Genomic DNA, 23,365 nt, shown 5'->3' with positions numbered 1-23,365 from the left:
ACGATACCATCCCGAGGCCCTTCGCTCTCGTTATCGATCGCGAAATTACACTCAATCTTAACGTACGTTATCCCGAGCGAGAGCGTGTACCGGAGGGCGGTGTCGTGGCTTTACATATCGCGATTTACGGGCAACCTCACCGGGAATACGCCTCCTCCTGGGCTCCTCGCCGTCGCCTTCCACCACGATCCTCGATCCTCCAGACGAATATCAAAATACCCGACTCGGGGTGGCTATCGCGTATCTTACAAAACGATTCTCGCCGACGGACGACCAGAGAGTGAAAACGCTAGACCCGCTCGATTGCGGAATCGATACGGTACCCCTTCCTGAGGGGCGCGCGAGCCAATCGGGCGCGAGCTTGCAAGCCCGCGGTGTCCCGGCGCAGTGCTGTCGATACGAGATCCTTCGGGGGCGTGCAACGGTCCCTCGGCGGCGTGCGACTTCTCAATTCTGTCCTTAGCAGCGGACGGAATTCGGTTATCGCCGGTGTGTCTCCGGTTTGACCCTGGGGCGGTAATCGTCACCCCGTAGGTCGATGTTTTGTAGAGATCCTTTGCTGAAGCCGGGTGTTCACCCATGCTCTTGGGGCCCCGCTATCGGCGGCCTCGTCCGTCGCTGCCGTACGTGCCGCCCGCCTGCCGCGCTGCTCTCGCCAGCCCGCGATCTCTGCTGCTTTCGCGTTTGCCACCTCTCCCGGGTAATCGATCGTCCTTGATTTTCCTCGCCACGTACTCCCTCGAAGGTTTGCCGTGGTGTGGGTGAGGTGCCGCGCGTATTACATTGCAAAAAAAAAGAACGTCATCAGAACGTGGAAACGCAATTAATTACGACCCTTGGAGATCTCGCCGTTGCCTCCCTGGTCCGTCCCTGGGCGCGAAATTCCGCGTCTTGTGACGGCGGCGGGGCGCCGCGACGATGCGGCGAGCCGCAACGTCACAATATATATATTTACAACTTCAGACACATTTTTTTATAAGGTGTAATTTTTTTCTGTTAAAATTAAGATGCGTAACACTACAAAAAGGCGTGATATCCGTACAAAATTACCTTTTTCAAAAAAAAAGGTAAAAAAAGGCGCCAAGTACACGCATAGTAGTACATATGTATTATGTTGTTACCTCGAAAAAAACAAAGTGGTAGTATTATACCTCGAAATAACACCCTGTACATACTGTTTATACAATGCGTAATACTAAAAAAGGCGTGATATCCGTACAAAATTACCTTTTTCAAAAAAAGGTTAAAAAATGCGCCAAGTACACGCATAGTAGTATATATGTTGTTACCTCGAAAAAAAAACAGTGGTACTATTATACCTCAAAAAAATCTAAGTAACAAGTGGTAGACGTAATCTTTGTATTTCGAAAAATCTTGAAAAAACCTAAGCAGTAGTATCTTTACCTCGAAAAAACCGAAGTAACAAGTGGTAGACGTAATCTTTGTATGTATCTCGAAAAATCTCGAAAAAACCTAAGCAGTAGTACTTTTACCTCAAAAAATCCGAAGTAACAAGTGGTAGACGTAATCTTTGTATCTCGAAAAATCTCGAAAAAAACTAAACAGTAGTATTTTTATTTCCAAATATGTTGTTACCTTGAAAAAAAAAACAGTGGTAGACGTGGTAGTATTATACCTCAAAAAAATCTAAGTAACAAGTGGTAGACGTAATCTTTGTATCTTGAAAAATATCGAAAAAACCTAAACAGTAGTATTTTTATTTCCAAAAAATTATTACTCAAGTGATACACATCATAAAATTACGTTACCTTATCAAAAATGAGTCGCGTTTCAAGTGATCTATTATTTTATTACAATTACAAAAAAGAAATGATATCTCTTTTTAAATTACAGCGCCAATTACAGAGAACATACACTGAGAAAAGAAATGTGTCAATCCCAAGAAATATTTAGTCCGATACGTTTAGCTAAACATTTTAGTTAGTTAACTAAACATTAGTTGAATTAATTAATTCTTGATTAAAGAAACGACATAAATTGTTGAAACAATTAATATTTACTTAACTAACTAAAATTTTTAGTTGAACGTATCGAACTAAATATTTCTTGGAATTAACAATTTTTTTTCTCAGTGTATTTTTCGAGATACAAAGATTACCTCTACCACTTGTTACTTAGGTTTTTTTGAGGTACAATATTACCACTGCTTTTCTTCGATTAGAATAAAAGATTGAATCATGAAGAATTACACAGATGTAACAGTACAAAATACAAATATTTTATTAAAATATTTAAACCCAACAAGGAAATACAAGGTATTTAAATACAAAGTTTATATATGTATTTTAAAAGATTTAATCGCATCGCAAAGAATTACAGAGGTAACAATACAAAAAATAAAAATATTTTATTAAAATACATAAATTTTTCTTGTCAAAAAACTTGGCGCTGCTAGAGAGAGAAAGAGAGAGAGACCTTTTATCCTATACTTAATCATAAGCCGCATTATTTGAAAGAGAAAGAGACCTTTTACAAATGTAAATATTACTCATTCTATACTTATTCTATACTTATTCTATACTTTTAATTTTAATCGCTTTAAAAATATAAACTTATCCTAACTTATCCTATACTTAATCATAAGCCGTCATTCACCGACACACACACACACACACACACACACACACACACACGCACACGCACACGCACACGCACACGCACACGCACACGCACACGCACACGCACACGCACACGCACACGCACACGCACACGCACACGCACACGCACACGCACACGCACACGCACACGCACACGCACACGCACACGCACACGCACACGCACACGCACACGCACACGCACACGCACACGCACACGCACACGCACACGCACACGCACACGCACAATATCAGAGGAAGCAGTGTGTGTCATTTCCGGAACTCTGCCTCTCAGAGTTCTAGCGGAGGAAAGACGGGCCCTCTATGATCGAAAGAGGTCAACTACCACACTAAGCGCTGAGGAGATTAGAACAGAAGAACGGCAAAACAGCATAAGCCGATGGTAACTCCAGTGGGATGCCGCAGAGAAGGGAAGATGGACACATTGTCTGATACCAAGATTGACGTTTGGCTGAACCGGAGGCATGGCGAGGTCAACTACTACCTTACGCAGATGTTGTCAGGACATGGCTGTTTCCGAGAGTATCTACATCGCTTCAAGCACGATAATTCTCCGGAGTGCCCATCCTGCCCAGGAGTTACTGAAGATGCAGAGCACGTTTTCTTTGTATGTCCTCGTTTCAATTCACAGCGTAATGAATTGGAGAACATCTTGAATCAGAGAATCCAACCAGAGACATGGATAAATGCAATGTTGTCAACTCAAGCTGCCTGGAACGCCACAAGCACTTTCGTCACAGAAGTCATTATAGAGCTGCGTTCAACGGAGAGGAAGAGAGCTAAAGAAAACAACTAGAAGAAACGATGAAATCATCTTAGCCACCAGAGGGAAGAGCAGTAGCTAGATCCTCCCCTCACGAAGTAATGCCTAACGGCGGTTTCCGTGAGGATCAGAGGCCAGAGTTTAAGGGGAAGTTTTTTGTCGATATTAGCATTGACAAGTCACCAGTCAATGTTTGAGTCTGACATATCCGGGCAAAACACCTAAGCCTGGAATGCGTAAATGCATTTTTCTTTCACAACCCCCAAAAAAAAAAAAAAAAAAAAAAAAAAAACACACACACAAACACACAGATATATACATATACATTCACATGGAAGCACTCGTAAATCTTACATGAACTACTTGGGTCAGTTTGTTTAAATTGTACAATAATTTAAAAAATAATTTATTTTGTTCATATAATAAATATATATAAATAATTGCTTTATCATATAGGAACTTTTCTGAACAAAATTAATTGTTAATTTTTTAATATGCAAATTTATAATTAGCATTCTACATTTACGCTTGAAAACTATGAGAAAATAATGTTCAAATTTCTAATTTGAACACTTAAAAACTATGAGGAAGCAATGTGCAAGTTTCTACTTGCACACTTTTATGTTATATGTCATTATTTTGCGATTGATATTTTTTTGCGATTGATAATTTAGAAATTACATCAACTGACCAAAACCATGGTCAAAATTAATAATGTCTCGATATTGATCTGAAAAAAGTGCTGTGTGAATCCGACAAACCAAGTTGGCTCACAGTTTTTCAATGTTCATATCAGAAAGACGTTATATATATTGCTAGTTAGGTCGATTTAAATTACTTTAATTGTTATTCTATATATACTGGCGAAAGAAATTTATTATTCTGATATTTTTTTATCACCCTTTGTATTATAAAGATATGACTTTCTTATGTTACAGTGTTTCCTTTTCCTTATCAACGTAAGAACAAATGATAGTTTGTACATAACAACGAGAACTATTAAATGTGTATTGTGTGACAAAGCGAGTCGTATAAAGAAGAAATTATTAAGAAAGAAAATGTCACAGTCAACACAGGGTCATAATTCCCGCAAAAAGGAAAAAAATAAAATGAAGGGACTTTCAAAAAAAAAAAAAAAAAAAAAGATAACTTCTGTTACATCTGATGTTATAAATTCAGCTGGGTGAGTGCTACTTTCTTAATTTGATATATTTTATGGAAGCGATAAATTATTGAATAAAAAATTAGTCTTGGGGCTTCACGTGATTTACTTTTTTTTATAAACAATCAAATTGCCGTAGTGCAAGTCGCAGTTAGCGCGTTTACTGGATAAAGAAAACTCTGTGTAGTTCATATTATTGAATATATTAATATATATATTTATAAAGTAATAAATTGTTTTTTTACTTTCACAGAGATGTTTAGAAAGGTATTAATTAATAAAAAATTTTTAATCAATTAACATTTTAACTGGTTATATTTTCTCACTTTATTTGAACGTGTGCATGTGCGTGGGCATGTGCGTGAGCATGAGCGTGTGCATATGAGCGTGTGCATGAGCGTGTTCGTAGACTTGTGTCGTGTGCGAGTGTTGGCGTGTGGTGCGTGAGCGTGTCGTGTGTATTTGCGTGAGTATGTATGTGTACGTGGGCGTGTGTGCGTGGTCTTGTGCATGAGCATGAAGGCCCGTCTACATATGTCGCAACACGCCAAACGTATTCACAGACCCAAACGGAAAGTGACGGTTCTCAGCACGCAGCATGCAGAAATTCGCAAACTTATATGGCGGATTTGCGATTACGTGTATGCTGCGTACGGAGAACAATCACTTTGCGTTTGCGTCTGCAAATGCGTTTGACGCGTTGCGACCTGTAGACGGACCTTAAGCGTTTGCGTGAGCGTGTTTACAGAGAGAAAGTTGAAAGTGCCCGCGTTTTGGCTGTACCCGAATTCTGTTGGTATGTGCATGTTTTTGTGGTTCTCTTCTGGGCTATATCCACGATTTTTTTATTCTCTTTGGAAATAATATCAAAAAATTATGAATCTAACGGAAGAGAATAAAAAAATCATGAACATAACACGAAAGAAATCCTCAAAATCATTGACATTATTACAAAATAGTGGGCATAGCACGGAAGAGAACCACAAAAACGTGTATATACCGACAGGATTTGGATACCGTCAAAACGCATGACTCTCATTTTTCTCATAAGGTGATCCTAAAGCCGTGATCCTAGCCGATTTTTTCAGTTTTTTTCTTAGCATTAATTTTTTAATTGGCTTTATAGAAATGCAAAACTCTTGTCTAGAATTAAAGTACGCATCAAAATCTAGGTCATGGTGGTTGAATTTATATGTGATGGTCGTCACGTATAACAAAAAATATTAATTTTTTTTTGTTTTCGATATAAATTCGACCACCATGACCTAGATTTTGATGCGTATTTTAATTCTAGACAAGAATTGTGCATTTTTATAAAGCCAATTAAAAGATTAGTGTTAAGAAAAAAACTGAAAAAAACCGGTTAGGATCACGGATTTAAGATCACCTTAAGGAGGGTCCACATTATTAAGCCAAACCGCGAGCCGAACTTCGCCACGAACCGATCATACGTCCACATTATCGAGCCGGACTTTGTCGACTTGACAATGTCGGTTCGTGGCGAAGTTCGGCTCGCGGTTTGGCTCGATAATGTGAACCCTCCTTTAAGTATGCATGTGCGCTATGTGTTCGCATGTGTATATTTTTTATGTCTGTGGTTCTAATTTCTGCAATTTTTAAGATACTAGAACATCACAAGCGCGCGTGCCATTTAGCTTTTTTACTATATATATATTATATATTTATAATATATATATATATATCAAGCGCCATTTATTTTTTAACACTGTACATTTTTAATAATATATACGCACACATCCTATATAATTATATATGTCAAAAAACTATTCTCATATTAAAATTTAAAGGAAGAGAAATCATACATATATTTCTTTATATACATAGTTTTTAACTTGTTTATTATTTCGCTGACTGCCAAGATAAATTTTTAATGCTTTCCAAGATCTAACTCGTAAAAGAGCAACATAAAGTTGCCCATGATTAAAAACGTCTTTGCGAAGATCTATTCCTACTCTGTCAAATGTCTGACCCTGTGACTTATTAATTGTCATAGCAAAAGCTAATTTTATCGGAAACTGTCTTCTTTTAAAAGTGAAAGGATATACATTTTCACAATACAAAGTAATACGATTTAAGAAAACGATATCTCCTACTTTATCACCTGTTAAAATTTTGCATTTCAATAAATGATCCGCAAGTTCTATAATCATTAATCTATCTAGTGCCGTTGCAAAGACCTTCATTAATACTAAGATTTCTAATCAACATAATGACACAATTCGGTTTTAAACGCAATTTGTAAGGAGGAAGAGTTGACGAAGACAAAGTATTTAAATATTCTGGCAATAAAACTTCACCAATGTCACCGTTATCATCGCAATTTTCAGTACTATCTGTACTTGTATAAATTCGTTCTTCAGATATATCTAATAATTCGACAACTCGTTTATTAATTTCATCTACATCAGCATTTCTTGCAGAAAGTATCGCACACTTAGCCATATTATTAAATTCTTTATTTTGCATTAGATCACCATATATATCTTCTACAATATCGGCATTAATGGGTGCAATACAACAATCTGGAAGTTGTATATTATCGTTAGCATCATTTAATATGCCATCTCCCATATCCAATAAAAATTTTGCAAATTTAGTTTCCTCTGGAAGAACTCGCATATTTTCCGTTAAAGAAAAACTTACAAAATGTTTCCAAGTAGAACTAAACTTGATAGAAAGATTCACAATTTCACATCGAGTACCGTGTATCTTAATAGGAAGAAGTTGCCTGAAATCACCACCTAATACGATAATTTTTCCACCAAAAGGTAAGTTGTTATTCATAATATCGCGGTGCCATTGGCGCTTCATCCCAAATAAAAATATCTGTTTTTTTTTCAAATATTGAGCTTCTTTTGATTGGATTTTAATACTGGAAGAGGAATCAGCAAATAGTGGAACCGGCAATACAAATGTCTTGTGAACCGTTTTTCCTGCTGGCAATAACGTTGCTGCAATACTCGTAAAAGCCATTGTACATACATATTTATTACGAATTTTGGCTAAGTGATAAATAGTTGTATATGTAAATGTTTTACCTGAACCACCTGGACCATTGATATAAAAACAATTACTATTGTGATGATGATTATTATCTAATCTATTTAATATTATATCTATTATTTTTTCTTTCTGCTTGTCATTTAACTGTTCATATTGTCTGATACCAATTTCCATAACTTCTTCAATAGTCATATAATTATCTTCTTCATCATTTTCTATCAATTGTTCCATTTGTGGGAAATCGGCAAAACTTTTACCTTCAGCACAAAGCATAGTATTGATTTGCGCATATGCTTTCTTTTGTCCTTGTAACATTCCAAAGTGTCGGATAAAATCTTCCGACATTGCTACTTTAAAACTTCCCCAGAGCTCTTCAGGATGCAATGGTTGACAATGCAATAATGTACGTACAAATAATCTACGAAGTTGTTTTGGCATCATCCAACCAATAGCTTCATTCATAGCTCGTTTCCATTCATCATCATCTTCAATTAAACCTAAAGTCAAACATGCCTCTGAAAACGATTGACAAACTTCTCCATTTACAGTTCTTAAATTATCAAAACTTGTAGCTCCTTTTACAGTGAGTAATAATAGTCGTAAATGGTATAATTCAGTTTGTGTTGGACTAACGGAATACATTCGTCCTATACAATTAAAATGACTTTTGCGTTTGCTTCAACGCGATACATTTCTACCATTAATTTATTTTTTTTTAAACGTATAATAACGTGGAATTTTTATATATAAATGTTGTTTTGCTTCTTCATTGCGAGAATTTAACGCAAAATAATCTATTAACATAGTAACTTGATTTAAAGCGGAAGTTATTGTATTTTCATCGAATCCATTTTCAATTGTAATATTTTGTTCATTAGGAAGATGGACAGGTAAACGTACTATAGTATGATTTTTATCTTGTAATTTTTTCTCAAGAATGCGCCAATAATTGGCTTCTACAGGTCCAACATAGCGTGTGTCTATAAAATTACGTATCTCATCATGATCAATAATTATATTTTCTGTTATTGGTTCAATTGTTATAGCAGCAACATCATGTCCTTTATAAATATACTTATACAGATATTTAACTGATTTGATACTTGAAACTACTTCAACATTAATATGACAATTAAAAACAATTGATAAAATAGGACAATATGGAACTACATTACGATTATCAACTATATATCCACCAGGACGTTCAAAACTTCTGCTATTATCTCGTCGACGATAATAAGGATAAGCATCTTCATCCATTCTGGTCTCTTCAAGATAAGATTTAGGATAATGTTTTGAACATTTTCCATCTACCAAACACCAATTGCCACAAGGCCCATGAATCATATGTCTCATAACTATGTCATGTAAAATAGGATTTTCACATGGATCAGGAATTTCAGCAGAGATGAATTTGTCAACAATCTGTGGAGTTGTTATTTTGGAATTGTATTTTAAAGTAATTAACATGTGGACATGTAGCAAACCACGTTTTTGAAATTCAATAACATATACAAAGGCTGCTATTTCTCCAAAAAATTTTTGTTTAACAATCAAATCAATTAAATAATCTTTTTTAATATTAAAAACACGAGCACAAATATCAGGTCTATCAGAAGTTTGTTGGCCAGGTAAAAGATTTTCTTCAATTTCACGCCATTTTGAATTGCAAGACATTGTAATGAAAAGATCTGGTTTACCAAATTTACTAACTATTGTCATTGAATCTTGATAATTTTGTAACATATTACGTGGTGATCCAATAAATGTAGATGGAAGTATAATCATCTTTCCAATACGTCCATTTAAATTATTTGCTGTAGTTTGTAAATAATTTTTTAAACCTTGATATGTTTCAGTACGTAATTCTTTTTGATGATCTGTACAATAATTTATTCTATCCTTTTCAATTTTTACATAACTGTCTACAAGCCACTGTTGAAATAGACGACGCCCTGATAAAAAAACATTAAATTCATCACGAATAGCCATGCGATATTTAATGTACTGGCTTCTAGTTATTCGTTTATTACTATTTAATTTTGTTAAATTACAATGCCATCCTTGAGTACCATATGGATAAAATAATGGATATATCCATGGTTCAACATTTGGATCCATAGTACTAACGTTTTTTAAAGTTTTGTCATTTCTATTACGTATTGTTACATATGATTCTGGAATTTCTCCATCAGCAGTTGTACGAAAAACAGCAGCAACTTCATTAGTTTTTTGAACATTATATCGGCGTCGATCCATACCTGGTCTTAATGTAAATAATAATTGTAATTCTGGCAATAATTCTCCAGATTCTATTTCTAATCGTCGTTGATTTTCTAATTTTTCACCCATCATTTGATAAGATTGAGCAAATATATTTAATTCCCGCATTATATGTTCAAGATTTTGTATAATTTCAAAATCTAAATTTGAATTTTCATTGAGACAATAATTTATTGCTTCATTAGAATCTACAATAAAAAACTGGCCGAAAGTGGGGTTTTCATTTTGAGCTGCATACAATGCTGTATTAATTTGATAATAAATCTGCCCATGTATTTTGAAGCAATATGGACCAGGTCTTCTATTTTCAAAATTAACCAAATTAGCGTTAAATGATGCGAATGAAAATGAACTGTTATAGCTACGGATATGTTTGAAAAAATTATTTGATTTTGCATGGCTACCATTAAATAAACTACAAAGAAATTGTGGAAATTGAGGCAATGGTTCTAAATACACCCGTGATTACAACAATCGTGAAATGAATTTCCTTTATTAGATACTTTTTCAGCTGCGAATGTTTTGCTCTACAATAAACACAAGACACATCCATAGAACCAATATAATATTCATTTATATCATTAATTAGCATTCGATTAATATCTAAACGATGTAGTTGTCTTCTTTGAGACCGATAATGGGATTGATATTCTACATGACGTTGCTGACGTATTGGTATAATATTTACAGAACTTTCCCCAATTATTTCTTCATTCAATTCTATAACTCGATTATCATGTATTGTGCCAAAAATGTTGAAAACTTGTTGGTGTGTTAATGTTACATCTGAAGAATTTTCTTCAATTTTATGATTTAATTCTATTATACGATTGTCTTGTAGGGAGGGTCCCAATTGCCTACAAATCGATTGCCTACAGTGTCGTTTGCCAACATCTCATTTGCCGACAATTCGTTTGCGCACAAAAATTATTGCCTACAAGTCGATTGCCTACAAGCACTATTGCGCACAATTAAAAAATTAAGAAACGAATAGACGTTTGCACACAAGATACTATTGCACACAAGCCGCATTGCACACATAATATTATTGCCTACAGATCAATTGCCTACAAGCACTTTTGCGGACAATTAAAAAATTAAGAGAAGAATGGACGTTTGCACACAAGATACTATTGCACACAAGCCGCATTGCACACATAATATTATTGCCTACACATCGATTGCCTACAAGCTCTATTGCGCACAATTAAAAAATTAAGAGAAGAATGGACGTTTGCACACAAGATACTATTGCACACAAGCAACATTGCATACATAATATTATTGCCCGCAGATCGATTGCCTACAAGCTCTACTGCGCACAAATAAAAAATTAGAAGACGAATGCACACACGACAGGGACATTTGACAAATTTTAGGGATTTTTACGTTACACGTAATAAACATGTATATTACGTCAAATATGTATAAAACGTAATATACATGTCTAAAACTATCTAACCTAGAACAGGATTAAAACAGTCGTGTATTCATCCGAGGATTCCGAGGGAAATACTCAATGTGAATCCCCATAACCTTATCTAAAATCAACACATTTAGTTGTCATTGTTGTCAACTCAGGATTTTACATTATAAAAAATATAAGATGAATTCTAAAGATAAAATCAATCAGGTAAGTAATCAAGAAACGATATGTACATGTCTTCTAATTTTACTCGTTTGAGAAAAACTTTATTTATTTACACTTTACAGCCAACATGTTCAACTTTTCGTCCAAAAAAACAGCGGTTAGAATCCAAACATTCATCAACATATAACCATAAGAAAGCGTTGGCAGCTGACGAGAATATTGATTTAGCATTAGCTCAATTTTTTTTGGATGTAACATTTCATTTAACGTTGTTGAATCAAAATATTTCAAAAACTTTTTGAAACTTCTACTTCCAACATACAAACCTCCAACAAGGAAAAAACTTTCTACAAATCTGCTCGACAAGGTTTACCAGAATTTATTGGCTGAAAGAGTCTCATCTCTTGGATCTGATGGCGTTCTATTAATTGATGGATGGAAAAATTCATCAGCTAATACGAAAAATGTGGTATGCACAATATTTACAGTAAACTCAAAGTGCATATTTCTTAAATCCTGGAATTTAACCGGACTAAAAGAAACTGGTGATCAACTTAAAGAAATCGTCAACGAAGCTAAGGAATTAGCAAAGGAAAAGTTTAATATTACTACATATGCTGTGGTTTCAGATAATGCATCGTCAATGATGTCAATGGGAAAAAAAAGTAGACATTTGGCACACTACTTGTCACAGCCACAGTGGAAATTTGTTAGCAAAGGCCCTGGTGCCAGAGACATTTGCGAAGAAAGTAAATAACCTTTTGCGATCATTTAAAACACCAGGTGCAGAATACGAATTAAAGCAGCAAGGAGGCTCCAGAATTATCCTAGCATGTGATACAAGATGGTGTAGCTACAGAGATGCATTTAGATGTCTGTTAAAAAATTTATGCCTGATGCAAACATTAGTAGCTAAGAAAAAGGTTCAACTAGATAGTAAAAGCGAAAGTCTACTGAAGGATCCCTCATTTGCGATACAATTACAGGATTTTATCTTGATTTTTGACCCGATATGCCAATTAATAAATGTCTGTCAGCGATCTAATTGCAGCATAGCCGACGGATGTGAAGAATGGTTAAAATTGCGAATTCCGACAGATAATGATGAAATGCAACCAAAGTTGAATAATCGACTGAGTAAAGTTTTAACACCAATTGTGCTGACTTCGAACTTTCTACATCCTCAGTACCGGGCCAAACAATTTTTACACGATGAACAAAGAATGAAAATGGTTTTTGACTTTTTGAAACAAGAATTGAATGTGCAATGTATCACTGATGAACCGGAGTTGGATTTATATAAAAAAAATCTTGGTATATTTGAAAAATTACAGAAGCGAAATATTATGTCACCGGAAACGTTTTGGATCACAGCTGAACCATTCTGCCCTCGTCTATCATCGCTTGCTCAGAAATTACTAAAAATTCCGGCTGCTTCAGCGCAACTTGAACGACTATTTTCTTGCTGGGCTTTTGTTCATTCGGATTTGCGTAATCGTCTTACTGTTGACCGGTCTATAAAATTGATTGATATTTATTACACTTTAAAAATGAATGAATATTTTGATGATTATTACGATGATTTGGTAGAATCGGATTAATATCTATACGTATATTTAAATTTATAACATTTATTTGAAAAACTAAGATGCTTTTAAGTTCTATACAAAGAGACAAAGATTGTAAATCAATGTTTTTAAAAATACATATTTTATTCCAAATATAGCTTGTACTATTATTTTTCTAGTCTAACAATTATTTATTAAAATCATGTAATTACTATATTAGTTAAATGCTCTTAAATTTAAATAATACATAAACATGCTTACTTAAATTGAATAATAATTTTGTCATTAGCTTGTATCATATTGGCGATTAAATTTATTAAATTATGCTCTGATTGATCAAATTTTAATTGAATTTCAATCTTAATCGCTAATTTGATAACGGCTATACGCTTTTTGGTATTCCATGCATGTCCTTAAAATTTCCTGATAAGAATTCGACAATTTAATTCTCAAGCAAAAGGAAAATTGACATGATATAAAAGATAAGAGATCAAGGATAAAATTAAAAACAAATTAAAAATAATAAAATAATTTTGCAGCTGCTCATCTGCAATAGTCTTCAATGAAAAACAAAAATAATGTTAAATAATAATTAAACATATAGCGTTTTGATCTCAGATCTACATATATCTGATCTCACTGATCTGTGCACCCCTTTAGTAATACATTTACTTTCATGAAGGGGATCGATTTTGATAGGCACTGCCCGCACTGCTTACAAGCAAAACGAATATTCATAATACATGTAATTAATATGTGACGAAAATAGACAAGATATTGCCTGTAGACTAGAACTGTAGTATATAAAATATTACAAAATATTATCTTCAATCATAGTTGCATGACAAGAATTTAATGTTTCATTTACATATTTAGATGATAAAATAAATCTGTTAACTTTTCGAATCTTTTTGGAGTTAAATCATTTAAATTATTAGGATAGGATTTTAATTTTGGCGCAGCAGCTGGAAGTTGCAAAATTTTTATAGCAAAGGCGGATAATTTTGGATGTATAGAAGCAACTGCCTGCCAAAAAGTTTGTTCGTTGGTGTAATCTTTAAGTGCACGTGAACCAAAGATTTCTGTTGAATTTTTGTATTTTCCAAAGTCGTTCATTCCCTCTTCATCTAGTTCATTAATTAAGAACTCCATTACCTTTTTCATGCAACTGTGATCATTTTTAAATCGTTGGCCTCGATAAACAGGGTGAAGAAGATTTGCTACTAGTGCGATCGGTGACAATATTGCGTCGATTCGTGATTGAACTGGATTATAATATACGTTTTCGGTCGACTTCAGCATCAACCAATCCTCTGTTATATCAGCAATCTTGATCTTCGAGTTTTTACATTTTTCTGCGATGCAATAAATAGGCTTAAGCAAATCCAAGGAATGGTTCAAATCTTCTTCAAATGATTCATCAATCAGTATTTTTAGAACCTCTGTCTTGAGTTTATATTGCCTCTCGCCCATCATTTGTGTCATAGCACGTAAATTTTTCAAGCAAGTAGAAAATAGATCACAGTTATAACAACATGAATTGCCTTCTAACACGAAAGCTACTCCTCCTCGTGTTATTAAGTCTTTTTGTAATTCCTTACTTGAAAACTGTCCGAGCAAATAATGAACTTTTTCAGCAAACTCCAAATCGACAAGCTCTTTTTCAATAGACGTAGCTAAGGATATGTTGCATTGCAGGATCCACAACTTGCTGTACTGATTTGTGTTAAGCAATCGGATATCTTCGTCAGTGATAACAGCGTAAATTATCATGTTGAATTTCATGTTTGTGAGAGTTATTGCTTCATTAATCATGAGTGATAAATTATGTCCTTCTTGGATATCCCATGTCTTTAGATAGATTATTTTTTCCTCACTTTGTACAAAGCCAATTACGTGCAACGTTTGTTTAATTTCTGTCCTTGTGATGACTAATATTCCATTAGAATTGAAGAAAATTGACTGATGTTTTCCAAGTTTTGCATGAAGATCATGAAGAACATCATTCGACATTGCTTCTACAGATGGTGGCGTGTACGCAGGTCGTATGGCATTTAAAAAATTCAAAAAAAGCTTTGATTCAACCAGTTTAAAAGGAATATTACATCCATAAAAAAATTCAATTAAAGTATCGTCAATTCTAGTCTTCTGCTGATTTGAAAGATTATCAATAAATGAATTCAATTTGCGTTTCTCTTGCCTAGTTTTCAGTCTTTTTGGATGTGGAAGAGTAGTTGTCACTGCATGATTAAATTCTTGATGTGAAACAGTTGGCATATCAAAATCAGGAAGAATTGAAACCTCTGGAGCATCTTCAACTCCTACAGCAATTACTTTGGCATATTTGGATATTCCCTGATCAGATGAAGTGACTGCATCAACTACGATACTCGCTGATTGGATATTTTCCAAATCAATTGTTTTAACAACATTTTCATTATCGTCACTATCGTCAGTTAAACTAGATTTTCCAGTAGACTCTGAGCTTTGAAGGGCACTTGACAAGTCCGTTTCGTTTCTGCACACATTTCTGCAAATGTTATATAAATTAAAATTCTAAATATTTGTTATCTAATTCATTCATTTTTGTTGTCTTACTATTTGTTATTTATTTTGCTTACCTATGTGTTTGTAACCTGTTTTTCGCAGTATTTCTAAGAATTTTTTTACATATCAAACAGTATGCCACAATTTTTTCGTTTTCTTTACGCCGCTCATAACTACCTTTCTCCCAAAAATTATGACTAGGTCTACCACCGTGACCGTGACTCATGATGACAGTTTATCGCTTCTCAAGGTTAATAAATGATCTATAATAATTAAGAAACTGGGTGCGTTCAGCCGATACTCCGCTAGCCTAGCAATCGTGAGCAGTCGCTTGTTTTCGCTCGTTTCCTCTCCTTTTAATCCATTGGGTCAAAGGAGAAGAAACGAGCGAAAACGAGCGACTGCTCACGATTGCTAGGCTAGCTGAGTATTGGCTGAACGCACCCACTGTCACATATGCTACAGGCTACAGGCTACACTCAGGCTACGGGTAGCATAGAATCGGCTGGACACAGTTCACAGTTTACTGAGCTGAGAGCTCAGCTCACACAACCAATAACCGGAATGAAGTTTTAGCAATGGCCTGAAGAGGCGCATACGGCGTTTGACGTATTTTACAGTGCGTAAAAAACTAAGGACGTAAAATACCTAGTATTCTACATGTCTAAAACCGTGTAATTTACATTGAGTATTTTACTTGCCCAACCCTGCACGACACTATTGCGCACAAGCAACATATTGCACACATGAGGTCCGGTTTCTATTGTTGAACGGGCTATACACTAGTTCAAAGGGCTGTACTTCTGAATTAACCGCCTTTCCGATTGAGACAGAGTTTTGCAGGTGATTTTGTCACGATATCTAGAGATTATTTATCGATGTCCTATCTTCGGGTTTTTTAAAGTTTTTTAGATTTTAGCCTGACAATCGTAAACAAAGCGTGCGGCGCTCTACCTCAGGTACGAGATATTTGTGCAAGCAATCCAGCCGGAAAACATGCTCCGTGTACCGGTGGCTTTATAGCATTTTCGACTGGGTCGGGTTTCAAGCCAACTCGAGTTGAGTTATGACTATGACGTCACAAGCTCTACTTATTCTAGGTTCTAGGCCGCGGTCCACTTGACGCTACAAATGCTTTGAAGCATTTCTTTTCTCTCTCTCTTTTTTTTCCAATAAAGAAAGAAGGAGAAGAAGATCGCTTCGAAGCGTTTGTAGCGTCAAATGGACCGAGCCCTAATTAGACGATTCCAGCATGTGACGTAATAACCTAAATCTGGTTATTTTATCTGGTACTTACGACGAGCGTTAAGTAGGGCACACTTACTTTTCGTAGAACGTAACAATAAGTTTTCGACCAATCGCGTTGCTCGATTCGGCCGTCTGTAACCGTAGAAGTAAGAATTGAGCAACGCGATTGATCAAAACCTTACTGTTACGTTTTACGAAAAGTGTGTGTGCCCTGCTTTAAGCGTCGTCTACAATGGCAGCAGGAGTATGCAGTAAGACATAAGCAGTAAGTTATTGACCAATCACAGTCGATTATTCTTAAATTGTAAAAATTCCATTAGGGCCTTGGCACATAGAAAAACTTAAGCAGTTAAACTTAAGCAGTAAGAAATCAACGGTATGGATTCGCTACCGCTTAGGGCCGTGCCTTAAGTTCTTGACTGTGATTGGCTGATTTGCTTACTGCTTGAGTTTTACTGCTTAAGTTTTTCTATGTGTCCGGGCCTTTAGTCAATAACTTACTGCTTACGTCTTACTGTACACTTCTGCTGTCATTGTAGACAACGCTTTAGAGCCACCGCACAAGACTCGTATGGTCACGTAGCGTAACGTAAAACGTGAGTCGATGCACACAACGGCCGTAACCAATACGTTTCTTGTGCGTTGCCTCACGTTAAGTTACGCTACGTGACTATACGAGAGTCTTGCGCGGTGGCTCTTTACAATCGCCTACGGTGAACATTACGATACATGTAGTTCGGGCTTAAGGCCCCAGGCACACACTATTTTGTAACAGTAACAGTAACGCGATTAGTCGAAATCTTACTGTTACGTTCTATGGAAAGTGTGTGTGGCTAGCTTAAGGCCCGTTCGGGGAGCGCGCGCGTTAAGACCCTTGCACAATGGGCGCGTTCAGCAGAACAAACCGCTTAATAGCAATCGAACGTGATTGGCTCTTACTTTTAGACCCAACAAATCAGCGTAGCGTGTTGAAAAGATGACACTCAACAGTTGCGTCTGCTGAACGCAGCCGTTGTCAGGCAACAGGCAACAGGCAATAGGAACAGGAAATAACAAGAAATGTGTTAATTATAACCTAAAAAATTTGAATGCTATGAGTGGTTGGCAGCAGGCAATATAGGCACAGAAATTTCAACGTGATGGAAACTCTGTGTCTATTGCCCGTGTGTCACTTACTACGTTTACGCGAGCGTTACTTCTGTAGTAACTTACGATAATTCCTTCGCGTAAACGGGATTTTGTAGTAACTTACGATAATTTACTCCGCGTAAACGAGTGAATTATCGTAAGTTACTACAGAAGTAACGCTCGCGTAAACGTAGTAACTGTTTATTCTACATGATTTCTGATTTCTATTCCCTGTTTCTATTGCCTGTTGCCTGACACTGTGCAAGGACCTTTATCGGCGCTATTGTAATATTGCGTCAAGGGCACATAGGCCGGTATTCATAGTCGGTTCTTAAGGTGCGAATTCATGAGACGCTCGTTTCAGCGTATCGCGAGATCACGTGATTTCGATCTGACGCTAGCGTCAAGCAAAGAAAGCTGGATTTTCTTAGCTTCAAGCGTCAAAGCCAAAGCAGCGCGAAGACGCCGAAATTTTGACGCTGTTTTCCTTTTCATGAATTTCAATTGACGCCGGCGTCAATTGTGGTCATGCAACCTTCTTGCCGCTGAAAATGAGCGTCGAGCGTCAGCATGAAAAAGCACCTTTATTTTAAGACCTCTTAAGATGTCATTAACCAATCACAAAGCCGTATTAGCATCTTAAGCCATTACTTAAGGGGATGCTAAAGCCGTCCAAATTACCGACAATTCATTTCAAAGCTCTCATTTTGAAACGGCTTTACAGATCGCAAAATCCTTTTACAGGAGTAAAGTAGAGGTACTAATGAAGGGTGGGATTGTCAAATAATAAGTAATAATTGAAAAAATTTTAAAATGCTGTCTAAACAGTTGTATACGTAATATATACGAAATTAAACTTTCCCACCCTTCAGAAGACGTGCACAAACCATAACGTACCTTTTAAATTGAGATTGAAAGCCTGGAATAAAAATGAGAGCTTTGAAACGATCGTGTATATTTTTCACAAAAATATTCACGGACTTCCGGTTTCGCCATCGTGGCGTGCGCACGGTGGCGAGTTATCTCCCGCTTAAAATTGTGAGTGAGTTCAATTTGCGGATAGTTGAGACATTTTTTGAGCGCTCTGTGTGAGCACAGGCGCGTCCGCTGTTTGCCGGGAGTCTTTTTGTGTGGGGCTACTTTTCGGTTCATTGCGTGTGAGGAATATTTCTTTGCGAAAGGGGCGTTAACCTCTTTCAGCCGACATGTCGGCTGGGGGCAACCCCCCGTCCCCCGTTTCGCCTACTTTTGAAGACGCAAGAGAAGATTTTCAAGCTTTTATATCGCAACCAAAGAATTATCAGGGGGAAATGACGGAAAATATGGAGTTTGAAGTTGAATCAAGAAAGCGTCCCCTTCCCTCTTCCACTGAAGAGGAGGAGGCTGCAGGATCCGTGGTGAATAATAAGAGCAGTAAAAAAAGACAAGTCGTCTCGAGTACTATGTCTTCCACCTCAAATCAGGTAAACAAGCCCCGACTGGTACGAGTAAGTCAAATACGAAAGAAGAGGTTATCCCACCAATTAAGAATCAGGACAGCAAGTCCGGGTAAAGTGAGTCGACTACCTTGTATGGAGCTTACACAAAAGCTCCCTTTATAGTTTTGTTCCGCATCCCTACAACAAAGGATCAGCCCAGGAAACGCTTCTCAATGATCACAATGGCTAAAAAACTCAGGTCAGCGAACGTAAAATATGACAGTGTTGCGCCTTCTTCATTCAACACGTGGAGGGTTACATTTCCGTCAAAGGCCGCGGTTAACATGGTTCTGAGGAACAAGTTCATTAAGGATGAAGGATTTATAACATACATTCCGAAATACAAATTAACTCGTTAATTTGTTATAAGAAGTATTCCTCTCGACTTATCCTTGACTGAGCTAAAGACTGTAATCGAGGAAGAGAATCAAGATATCCTAATCTCGGACCTTTTCGGGCTGAAAAGGAGGGATCGCACCACTGGTATTTGGTCGGACTCGGAGGCGGTCTGTGTCCAGAAATTGGGCGAAGAATTGCCGGACCATATAAAGATCTACAAAACAATTGTTCATACATCACCGTTTCAAAGGTCGGTACGACTCTGTTTCAACTGCGGCCTATTTGGTCATCTATCTAAATTTTGCGAAAGGAATCCCAGGTGTTTGCAATGTGGCAGTGAGAACCATGTTAGCTCTAAGGAGAAGCCTTGCTCCGAACCAAAGAAATGTATCAATTGCGAAGAAGAACACGCTACCAGTGATAGAAAATGCCCTAAATATATGAAGAACCTCGAGATTGCAAAAGTTATGGCTGTTGATAACCTTCCCTTTATGGAGGCAAGGGCCTTAGTTCAGAAAAGGGAAAATAAAAATTGTCCGTTATATGAGGATCGGCGGCCGCCAGCGTTTTCTTCAAGAAACTTCCCTCTTCTTCCTTCGAGGGGCGGCATGTCTGCGTCTAACTTTGCGACAAGTCTACAATCCAGTTCGAGAGGAAGAACATTTGCTGCTAGCCTTATGAAGGTGGCTCCGGAGATCTCCTCCAAACTCTTGGAAATAATGGAAAAGGCGTCTACCATGAAGCAACTGGACCAACTGGTGACTAGGCTAGAGAGAACCATGAAGCTCCACGAGGAGACCATAAAAGAATAGAGTTTTGTCAAAAGTTTTTTTTTTCTTTTTTTTACCTTTTTTCGCGTTAACGACCTCTGTTATTATTATTACAGAATCTTTAATAGCTTAATAGCTTAATCAGTTTGCTTTGCCTTAAAGCTTCGCATTTTTTTAATCTTAATAACTTTTTCATTTTTATATTTTTATTGAGTAAGTAAATTTTCTTTTATAAATTTTTTTTTACTTTTTCTTAATTTTCTCTTTCTGGTTTTTTCTCATTCCATATTTTGAAATGGATAAATTTAGGTTGATACATTGGAATGCACATTCTTTGTTACAGCGTTTTCAAGAACTGGAAAGGCAGAGTACATTTTTCGATTGCGCAGCAATTTCGGAAACATGGCTTAAACCACAATTCAATTTCATGTTGAGAGGGTTCGATACGATAAGACGGGATAGGGTTATAGGTAGAGGCGGAGGGGTGGCTATTTTGGTTAGTCATGCCCTTAAGGCTCCTGGGTAGTCACCGCGGCCATATTGGATTCTTACTATCGAGGCGAGGAAAACACCCAATTTTGTTGTGCATGCCATTTTCAAATAAAAAGACATTTCAATAAAAAATCACTCTAGATCGTTTCAGAACACTTCCGAAATTGGCCGAAAACTACCCTTTTCCCTCGACAATAAACAAACAGCCATAAAACGAAGCCTAAACATACGGGAAAAACAGCCGTTTAACGACTATCGAAAGGAGGTGAAAACGTTTCTTCCGCGTGCAAATCTTACTTTTCGGCCAATTTTACGACTTTCACGAATACGTTAAACGTTAGAGCACAAGCACAGAGCGAATAATAAAGAAATAGCACGCACAACAAAATAGGCTTGTCAACATGTTTTTTTCCACGCCAATCCACGCCTTATAGTTCATTGGTTTGCAGGCGTGAGGCGCTGCACGATTCTTGACATGTCGATAACATGTCAGCTGCGTACGCACACAGAGATGCTCTGTCTCCGTGACGACCGTGTCCGTGACGATGCGCGCTCGGCTAAGTTCGGCGCGCCGTGCGAGCGAGCGAGAGAGAAAATATCATTCCCTCCTTCTCGCTCTGACTCTGATGCGTCGAGCGTCGAGGCTGCTAGATTGCTTTCTCGACGTGGCCCGGCGATCTGAAAAAGAGGGTACACGTCGAAAAGCGCAGATGTGCACGATACTTTAATAGTCTGCAAGGGGAGAACCTCAGAGTATATAGATAAGATATTAGTTGATACTAAGCATTCGTTGCAAAGTTATAAACAAAAAAGGATTTCAGCGTTCCATATATACCCGTGCAGTAACGTTCAATCCTGAAATGGTGTGTGGCAGCGCGGTACGGCGTTTGCCTGCTAAGACGCTGGGCCGGGTTCGTTCCCTGGTGCTTCCTTTTATTTTTTTATTTTTTTTCTTTTTATTACAAAGTAATAATTATTTAATTATTTCAAGAACAAAGGAGCATGTAAAAAATAATTTAATTTATAGTCAAAATGTATTGATTTTCTTTATAACATTCGAACACGACATAATACAGGAACGCACGCGTTTTGGGCACAAGACGATTCCGAAGAGGATGAGAAAGAAAATCGAAATGACCCGTCAATAATTTTTTCAATTAATTGTGAAATTTGAAACAAAAATTTATTTGTTATAAGGTGTAAGATAATACTATTCTCCATTAATCACACCGTATGACTAAATATATTTGTGTAAGGAAAAATTAGTTGCTAATTATTATCCTTCTCCTCACCTCCCTTATTAAACTCTTAACGTTATGTAAAAAATCATTACATTCATATTATTCGATTACACACACACTTCTAATTATTTTTTACATGCTCTTTCGTTCTCGGAATAATTATATAATTATTATATATATTAAAAAAAGTAAAAAATGTTTATGGTGTAAGTAATAAATTCGTTTTTTGCTAACAAAGCTTGCGAATATATCCTGACAGCAAATTGATGCAAAAAAAAGCAAGATTTGCGTATATATTGTGTGTATCTGGGTCGGTTTTTGCATATAAAATTTTGTTTATATAAAAAAATATATATAAATATTTTGTAATACTTTTATTTTTTACTTTAAAAAATAAAGAAGTTTGTACAATTTAATAAAACTTTGCTCTCTTTATATAATTTATTTCGAATAAATTATCATAAAATCCCGACTATTACAAGTCATGAACAACAAATAAAGAATGTATATATTATTTTATCTATAGATAATCCAATTTGCAATGCTTCTCTATAATAAACTTGTAGTATGAATTAATGTATTGTTCACGGTGTAGAACAGCTTTATGTTTCTATGACGATTTAATGGAAATAAATGTAACATTTAAAATATATAAACGTTTAGAAAATTATTTTTTATTAATTATTTATCTCAACTTTTATTATATGATTTTAATCGCTCAACAAAATGTTAATAGAAATAATATGTAAATTGTTTTTAAATCGAGATATAAAAATTAGACGATTTCGCTTTTTCTATGAAATCGTGTAATATTAAAAAAATTAGCTTTGTATTGCTTTTTCGAAGATAAAGTTTGCAAACTTTTGAAACATATAAATCATTACATACAGATATACCGCGAAAATAAGTATATGAAAATTTTTCAATTTTAGATTTTTTATGTCATTTAGTAATACAGTAATAAAAAAATAAGTTATTTATTAATAAAACATTACATTTACAGTATTTCACTTTATAAAATTTTATATTATTTTACACCACATTTTATGTTACTCATAATGTGTGCAATTTTTTATTTAATTTTTTCTGTAACAA

At 36.0% G+C, this 23,365-nt stretch overlaps 1 protein-coding gene and 1 pseudogene across 2 annotated transcripts; one reads left to right on the top strand and one right to left on the bottom strand.

Moving 5' to 3' along the window:
• Window positions 1-11,377: 11,377 nt before the first annotated feature.
• On the top strand, window positions 11,378-13,101 carry LOC143896762 (uncharacterized; annotated as a pseudogene). Its single transcript, XR_013256742.1, has 2 exons — window positions 11,378-11,501; window positions 11,582-13,101. The product of XR_013256742.1 is annotated as an uncharacterized LOC143896762 (transcript).
• A 186-nt stretch (window positions 13,102-13,287) lies between these two features.
• On the bottom strand, window positions 13,288-15,879 carry LOC143896758 (uncharacterized). The gene is made up of 2 exons (XM_077404773.1): window positions 15,649-15,879; window positions 13,288-15,557 (listed from the first exon to the last, which is right to left on the bottom strand). Exons 1-2 carry the CDS (start codon window positions 15,798-15,800, stop codon window positions 13,892-13,894), a joined length of 1,818 nt encoding a protein of 605 aa, XP_077260899.1. The 5' UTR covers window positions 15,801-15,879; the 3' UTR covers window positions 13,288-13,891.
• Between the last annotated feature and the right edge of the window lie 7,486 nt (window positions 15,880-23,365).

The sequence above is a fragment of the Temnothorax americanus genome, unplaced genomic scaffold (assembly GCF_048541705.1).
Source record: "Temnothorax americanus isolate GAGA-0224 unplaced genomic scaffold, ASM4854170v1 Scaffold198, whole genome shotgun sequence".
Taxonomy (NCBI): Eukaryota; Metazoa; Arthropoda; class Insecta; order Hymenoptera; family Formicidae; genus Temnothorax; species Temnothorax americanus.
Note: the sequence above shows the minus strand (reverse complement) of the source record. Positions and strands in the feature narration are given on the sequence as shown.